The 8,885-nt window shown below is 32.7% G+C and overlaps 1 protein-coding gene across 1 annotated transcript; it reads left to right on the forward strand.

Moving 5' to 3' along the window:
• The first annotated feature begins 4,102 nt into the window (after window positions 1-4,102).
• On the forward strand, window positions 4,103-5,735 carry LOC132617231 (gibberellin 2-beta-dioxygenase 1-like). Its single transcript, XM_060332190.1, has 3 exons — window positions 4,103-4,672; window positions 4,752-5,100; window positions 5,308-5,735. The coding sequence occupies exons 1-3, from the start codon at window positions 4,275-4,277 to the stop codon at window positions 5,551-5,553; spliced, it is 993 nt and encodes a 330-aa protein (XP_060188173.1). The 5' UTR covers window positions 4,103-4,274; the 3' UTR covers window positions 5,554-5,735.
• Window positions 5,736-8,885: the final 3,150 nt, after the last annotated feature.

Below are 8,885 nucleotides of genomic sequence, written 5' to 3' on the forward strand. Positions count from 1 at the left end.
AAAAATTCTGTAAAGTAATGTATTGTTTCTTCTCATTCATTGTAGAAACTATCTCTGCTTGCTTCTGGTCCCAGGAAAAAAAGCTTGGCCAAACTTCGTTAATTTCTTACTATGTTTTATTCTTCTTTTTTATTTTTTTTATTTCTTTGTGTGTGATTATGTACTACTACACTAATATTTCGCAACAGTTTCGTACCATTAAACATTTCAAACTAATTTTAAACTACTAGAGCTAAATTATATTGTTTCAAACATGATAGAACGTTCTTTTGTCGAACGTTCCAATTTATTTATTCAAGATTTCGGTCTTAATTCCGATAAGAAAAGAATTGTGTCTATCTATTTAGGTTGCAGAGTATGAAAAATATGAGTAATTGCTCCTTCAGGTTGGAGTATGCTGCTAGAAAAAGGACATTAGGACGAGTATAGGTACACCTAGAGTAACAGAGCAAATAATGGAGCAAACAAGGACACTAGGACGAGTATAGGTACACCTAGAGTAACAGAGCAAATAATGGAGCAAACCTCCCCTAAATTATGGGAACAATGAAATGCACCTACACCAAGTCGCCAACCCAATTATGATCTAAGAGGACCAGTTTTTATGTTCTATCATTTTCAGAATTAATTTTCATCTCGAAGAGGTCGACTCTCGTTAACAGAGGCTAACTCCACCTCAACATAATTTGCTCTCCAGAGACTCAATACAATTTGAATTTTATAAGTTCAAATACAAAATCTATTCTCTTATTTAATTAATGAGATTTTTATCACATATTCCCTCCGTTTAATTTTACTTGGCCCATGCCAACTCCGCACATTCCTTGAGAAAGCTTTATTAGGGATATATTTTACTAAGCCAATCTTATTAATGATGTTTTGGAACTCTAAATTTAACTATTATACTTTATGTTGTTATTTAATACTCAAGGTAGTACCGGAAAAGTAATAAAACTCTCTTGATTTGTTAAAATGGATAAATAAAAAGAAAATCTATTTTTCGTATAAAGGCTAAGTAAAATAAAACGGAGGGAGTATAAAAATTGAATCATAATTATTGAATCCAAATTCATAATGAATTTACAGCATTAACCCTCGGCTGGAAGATTAAAGAGGTGGATTTAGCAGAAGTGGAAGTTACTTGAAGACTGCGTTTATTCGAGAATAACGATGTTCCAAGTTGGGTACGTCCGATAAGAATACTATGAAGCTGGCCAACGAAAAATAAGGAGCCACGTCACTCTGGCTAAAGTTCACCTGCAACAAAGAATGGTGTTCTCTTTATGATCAACAAATACGTATATTGTGGAAAAATATAAATGTGTCAGTGAGTGCTTCCCCTCAAAAATGGGTTCTATGCGGCGCAAATTCAAATATAATCGGGCTATAATTAATAGACACCGAGTGGAAAATCAAAAAAACAAATACGTATATTACATCCTGTTTTGGCCAAAAATGCTGCCAATGCCCAAACTTTACAAGTGTTCAAGTTTTAAAAAGTAAAATCCTTACTTTAAAAAATTATTTCAAAATTAAAATTGTCAATTATTTCTAATTCTACTCTCAAAATTAAATTTTTTTATGTTACTACTTAATTTTCAAATAATATCTACTCATAAATAGAAGTAATTTAATAAATTGTATCTTGTGTTTTTTTTTAATAAGCGTGAAAAGAGGTAAACTTACAAATTTAAAAAGGAACGGAAGGAGCAGTTGGGATAAACACAAACATCAATGGGCAACAACCGCACATAGTGAAAATTGCCTTACAACTATGTGTTCCTTGAAAGAAGAGAATCCTTGTCAATGTTTGTTTCCCTATTCAATGACCTATCAATGTCGGAAAAAGATATTGAGAGCAATTTCTAAATTAAAAAAATAACGATTATTCTGATGCTGAGTTCATTAGTCATTCCATACCCTTGATTGTTCATGTCTATGAGAGGTCTTGTAATCTTGATGACAAAAGATTTGATATTCTAGTAGTACAAATAGATTGTGGAGTATTTGAAGTTGATGCGTTCAAGAATTTAGTCCTTTTAAATTATTCAATTCGAAATTAATAACTTGTAGTGTATATTAAATCAATTTCTTAAGCAAATACAAAATTTAGACATAAATTATTACGTTCAAAGCCATACGTGAAACACTAGCTCGATCCGTCCATGTACAAACACAAAGGCTATCTAGAAAAATAATGATCACGAGAAAACTTTTTTGAAGACTAAAACAACATAATATAATTAGTAATCTTTTAATTGAAAAGAATAATAGGGAAAAGGTCCGCTGCAAAAATAAGGTGTGTTACTGGAATAGATGGTCTTAGTTTAGGGGTACTTATATTTTTCTGAAAAAATATACAAGCACTATGTAAATCTAAGAAAAATTGTTACTCCCTCTGGTCCATATATATTATACCGTGCTTTTAGTTTGGGTATACCGTTTAAAAATTCCGAGCACTCCTAGAAAATAAGAGGTGTTTTCAATAAATTAATTACCCCAAATTAAATAGTACCTATTTAATATGATTTCTTGCCTTTTAGTTATATGTATAAATTCCATTATCTAAGTAAGGGTAGATTTGAAAAAAAAATTAATATCTTTTAATTATGTAAAAGCTCATTTATTTTGGACTAAATATAAAAGTAAAAATACCATATACTCTGGACAGAAGGGAGTTGTAACTATTTTTTTTTTTTTTCATAAGAGTTCAAGTATTTTTGGTACTCGTCACTGATTAGAGATTTTAAATTCCTTTTTAAGTATTACTACAACTTTGTGTTAGAGGTGTTTTTATGTAGCTTATATAATATAGTCTCTCTGGTCGTATGATCCTTTTACACGCCCGTTTATTCATTAACCATCAGAGTTATTTGACCACTTTATTTTCATTTATCCTTTGATCTTTCACTGCACTAATCCCTCTCCAATCAGGTAGCTCAATATTGTCGAGGCTTAAAGTCAAACTTCAATGAAGAGCCTTAATTTTTTTTAATCACAAAAATGAGAATAGAAAAAAATTCATATTTATTATTTCATTTAAAGTCTACTTTTTGAGGATCTATGCCAGATGTCTCACTAATTTCCTCAAGAGCCTTTTTTTGATATTGTATCAAAGACTCAATTCTTCTTTTTTGAGTTTTGAACAATCGGATTCATATTTTCTAATTGACATATTTTATATTTTAATAAATAGTTAAAAAGACAATATCTATTACGTAGTAAAATATCAAAAACAAGCAAATTTTAGATGAAAACAATACTAAGAAAATTGAAATAATATAACCTGATTCAAGAGGTTGATAACTTGATTTGAGAATACTTATTTGATGCTTCAATACACCTCTTGCAATATTTGGTGCCCGAGAAAAGACAAAGATAGCAAATTGCTATTCATACGTTGTAGCTCTTGTCTTTTATAGAAATATATAATCAAAGACTCTCTTGAAGAAACAAAGAAGAATGTAAAAGCGTTGAAGTATATTAAAGTTTAAAGAAAGATCAAAGTAGATTGAGTATTGTAGAGAAATCATGTCAATCAGGGCCCATCTTTTTCATCAATATACTAAATATTGATCGAACATTTTGTATACTATTAGTTACTTACTGATTTAGAGGCCTTTCTATCAATTAATTAACTATTTTCTTTTAATGACAAAAAATACTCAAAATACTTATAATTTTCCAAAAACAAACATATATCGATGAAAAATGGGGTCCCCAAAAATGAGGGGCCCAAAACCTAAGCTTCAGATGCTTCACTCAAAAGCCGCCATGTCTGCAATACATGCTTACTCTAACAATGCCAACGATGATATTGAAAAAAATAATTGTAAGTGAGAATTAGATGCATTGACTCTATGATGCAAGTCTAGGGAATATTAATGAACTTTTAATTTTCCTTAACAGAAATAACTAAAATTAATTAATACAGTGAAAAACTTGGCCACCAAGTCATAATAATTAAAGAGACTGGGAATATTAGGCCAATCCTGCTGCTAATATCTTTTGGGGTATAGGGTTGAGGTGTGTGCGGGTGTATGTGTCTGTGTGGAAGGAGGGGGAGTGCGCGAGGGGTGGGGGGGAGTAGTTACACGGATTTCCCTATAAATTGCGAAGCCCCTACAGATACAGCTAAACTCCTGCAGTTGTAATTAGAAACAAGAAATACCAGCAAATACTTGTCCTTGATAATAACACCCCAAGTTTTGATCTTGTCATTCCATTTTCAACATATAGTTATTCTTGCACCATTGTAATTTCACCAAACAACAATGGTGGTCTTAACAAAACCTACCATTGAGCACTTTCCCATAATCAACTGCAAAGCCCCCTCATTCTTGAATGATATTCCAGTGATAGACCTCTCTAAACCCGACTCAAAAAACCTCATTGTTAAGGCCTGTGAAGAATTTGGATTCTTCAAAGTGATAAATCATGATGTCCCTATTGAATTCATAAGTAAACTTGAATCTGAAGCCATCAAATTCTTCTCATTTCCCCTCTCTGAAAAACTAAAAACAGGTCCTGCTGACCCTTTTGGCTATGGCAACAAAAAGATTGGACAGAATGGCGATATTGGTTGGGTCGAATACATTCTCCTTTCAACAAACTCTGAATTCAATTACCTCAAATTCGCATCTATATTAGGTGTAAATCCAGAAAACATTCGGTAAGATATTAAAACAAAGTAATGTCTTAATATCTTGATTTTTATTTATCTTTTATTGATTTTGTCATTTTTATTGCAGGGCTGCAGTAAATGATTATGTGTCAGCGGTGAAGAAAATGTCGTGCGAGATTCTTGAAATGCTGACAGAGGGATTAAAGATTCATCCTAAGAATGTTTTCAGTAAGCTATTAATGGACCAAAAAAGTGACTCTGTTTTCAGGCTCAATCACTATCCACCATGTCCTGAGATTGAAGAATTCAATGGAAAAAATATGATTGGATTTGGAGAGCATACTGACCCACAAATCATATCTGTATTAAGATCCAACAACACTTCCGGCCTTCAAATTTTACTAAAAAATGGCCACTGGATTTCTGTCCCACCTGATCAGAGTTCTTTTTTCGTCAATGTTGGTGACTCATTGCAGGTACACAACAACACTCATCATTTTTCTACTTGTCTTATGGAACAGTGGAAGCTTTATAGTTACGGGCTCGGCAGAACTTAGTAGTTCCGACTCAAACCTTGTACTACTATTTATATTGAAAGTTTCGTTTAATATGCATAAATAACCTATTCAGCATTCAGTAAGCAAAATGAATTGATAAACCAAAAATTCTTAATTTGCCTGCAGGTGATGACTAATGGAAGGTTTAAGAGTGTGAAGCATAGGGTATTGGCAAACAGTGTGAAATCAAGACTATCAATGATATATTTTGGAGGACCACCCTTGACTGAAAAGATAGCACCTTTGCCATCACTAATAGAAGGAAAAGACAGCTTGTACAAAGAGTTTACGTGGTTTGAGTACAAAAAATCTGCGTACAAGAGCAGGCTGGCTGATAATAGGTTGGTCCTATTTGAGAAAAACTTACAATAAGGATTACAATGATGATGTATATAGTTTGAACTCTTGAGAAAATAGTAACCTCGTAATTATTTTTCTTGTTTTAGTGCATGCATCCAACTCTTTTGGAAGGATTTGTTGTCAAGATGTTATAACTTAGAATGATGTTACAAGACACATCTCTTGCTAATAATAGTAGGAGTAGTTCAAAGTCATTATTATCTGTTGTACTTAAATTAACCCCCAGTGGTTGTGGTTTTTTCCCCCTACCAATCATGGTTCTAACTTCACTATGAATAGGGTTCAAAGCTACTCCGCTTATTACGGACGCTTACCTAGCCAACACATATATTTTTTTTTTCTTGGGCGTACCGCGTACATTGCTCGAAAACGATATATCAGTATGTAAAATATTATATTACATATAAGAAAAATGAATCTTTATAAATCTATTGAGTTTTGAGGTTTAAAAGTGAATTAGGCAAAATCTGGAAAATGGAATTGGGCCTACAGACCCGCCCCTCTGGCACGCTAGACATCGCGGAAGAATTAAGTTGCTGGATCTAAGGGTCTTGCATCGCTTGGCCATTGCGAAAATGGCATCAAAAGTCTAGGCACAAGACATAGGGATGACAAATGAGCGGGTCAAGACATTATATTACATGTCATCGCATGGATCATTGTGAGAAGGCCTCTTTTATAAATAAAAATTAATCCTGAAATGTAGAGCTACTTTTATATCACTAAAAGATTTCTTCGAAAAGATAACCTTATATCGGATATAATTGTAAATCTTTCTCTAATCGCAATAGACCAACACTACACAACAGAATGAATTAGTACAGACTTCCAATTATAATTTCAGTTCATCTCTTTGGAATAATAGGACACAATTGTCTCAGAGTTGTATTATAAGGGGACTAATCCAATAGGCGTGTCACAAGAATTTGCCATAAAGTCAAATCAGTACTATTATTTCTTCGGGCATTAGTGGAAGACAAATCGGATAACTACATCATGAACATGTCCTCTCTTTTAAAATTACAACTCTAGCTTTACTTGACCAAAACTTTCATAATCTATTTATTCTGAAAATTATTTTTAGCTTATTAATTTGAAAGGTACTTTTAACTAGAGCAGGAGTTTGTTTTTGGCCAGGTTTCAAAAGTGTTCTCCGAAAAAAATTATACTTTTTTCATGTTTGAAAAAACAACTTCTTCTACTAATTAAAAACAATTGTTTTTCCTAAAAGTTAGGCACAAAAAAGGTAAACTATTTTCCAAAAATTTGACCAAATAGACTATTAACACAGCTTGTTGCTAGAAAATCATCTTATTTCTTGCAAAGTTAAATAAGGTGGATTCCTACTTTTCTCATATCATTGAAAGAACAGAAAACCGAAACCTTTCTACTTGTACAATTACTTCTCTGGAAAAGGGGAGTCTTAGAACATTTTACAGGTACACGTAAAAAGGTAGGTGCGACCCATTCGTACTATTTATCAACACATGCAACATGTTCTCTGGTTCTGTTTTTGAGAATGAAAAAAAACAGAGTATGTTATTGGCTTGGAGATGTTAGCTACATAGCTTCTTGAAAATTCACGTTAAATTGTATATGTACGAATATTATTGCTGAAGTTCAATTTTATGTTAGTAGTAAATTCAATCATGGGTTCTCGTGTAGTGTTCGATAGAACCAGCATTAGGATTTGAACCATATAGATGTGCAAAAAGTTTAGTATAGCAGAAGGCAGAATATATAGTTAGTTAACTCTGTCTTTGACGTTAAATTAATGTGGCAAACCTCTTTAACATGGGTAAGCCTTTACACATTCAACATTTTCAAAATGTGTCTGTTTTTTCTTTAAATAAACACTTTTAAGAAAAATAAACACACTCAAAAACTTGGTCAAATGTCTAAGATATACCACTTTTGTGCTTAACCACTTCTTCTTGGAGATTGTATCACGCTCACCAATCATTGTTACACATGTCATAACTCGAGAAAAAAAAATACTGAATTTATATCTCAATAATTAACATTTAAAAAAAAACAATAGGAGAATCCCCCTCCCCTACCGATACATACGTGCCAACCCAGTCAAACCACTACACGTGTTACATTAGGCACATTTTAAAAGATTGAGTGCGGGTTACTCGTAGTTGGAGAGAGCGCCAGAGAGATTTGGTCTCAAGGTCAAGCCGTCAAGGGGTAAACTATGTATTCTGTGTAAATAGAAATAAATATACTTTCATACATTACTATTTCAACTTAGAATTTACACCGTGTAAATTCTAGATCCGTCATTTGTTCCATATTGCATTATGTCACAAGAACATCATGCTCAGCTAAAGACTTTCAACGTCAACCAAGTTCTGAACTTTTTAGTTTGACCAAGTTGTTTGAAACTTGCAAACCTTTTATTAGAGAAGGGGCTCTTCAATTGTAACACTACTACTAAAAAGGTGCATGCACGTCACCAGTCAGAAGGGTAGCATCACATCAAAAAAGGTCCATGCCCATAATGCCACGGCAACTAAAATTAGAGATATGCCACTGCATTTGTTTTAATCGAGCTCTAATCAGAGGCGGAGTCAGGATTTAAAGCTCGTGGGTTCGGGGTTTTAATTCTTTAAAGTTATTGAGTTCTTAATTAATAATTTGTACATATTTAATAAAAAATTTAATACAAATATATGATTCGGACAAAAGCTACTGGGTTCGGCCGAACCCACATCTGAAGGGCTGACTCTGCCCCTGGCTCTAATACTTGTTGCATATCGTCCCCATAAACTATATATTTTGTACCGCACTTTTTTCCTGTATACATAATCAGAAAGAGATTTTTTAGGACCACCGGAACATTGGACATTTTGAGACACTTGTGGGGAAGACAATTCAGCTGATTAATTGATCAATAAAATTCGATTTGGATGTTTATTTTTATTTTCTCATTTTTATGAGTTATTTAGCTAATTTATCATGAAAGATAGGTGATCAAATGCAGAATTAGTAACTGTTTTAAATACAACTTTATATAATAGTAGTATATTAGTAATATTAGTAAGTGTTGGATCGGTGATTAGAGCATCTCTGCACCTTATATTTCTACAATTATAGTTTCTCTTCTTTTTTTCCGAATTGCTAGCATGAAAATGTTTAGGGTCCTAGGATTTTAAAAATATTTCATTCTGTGTTTTGGATAAGACCATTATTTTTTTCTCCATTCTATATTCCCAGTGGAACTGAATTTTCAACAAGTTGAGAAATGTGAGAAACAGTACTATTGCCAGAGTTTCTTTAAGAAAAAAGTAAGCTATTTTGTAGATTTATCTTGTATATATAATAATGTAAAGAAGTTT

The sequence above is a fragment of the Lycium barbarum genome, chromosome 11 (genome assembly GCF_019175385.1).
Source record: "Lycium barbarum isolate Lr01 chromosome 11, ASM1917538v2, whole genome shotgun sequence".
NCBI classification, from domain to species: domain Eukaryota; kingdom Viridiplantae; phylum Streptophyta; class Magnoliopsida; order Solanales; family Solanaceae; genus Lycium; species Lycium barbarum.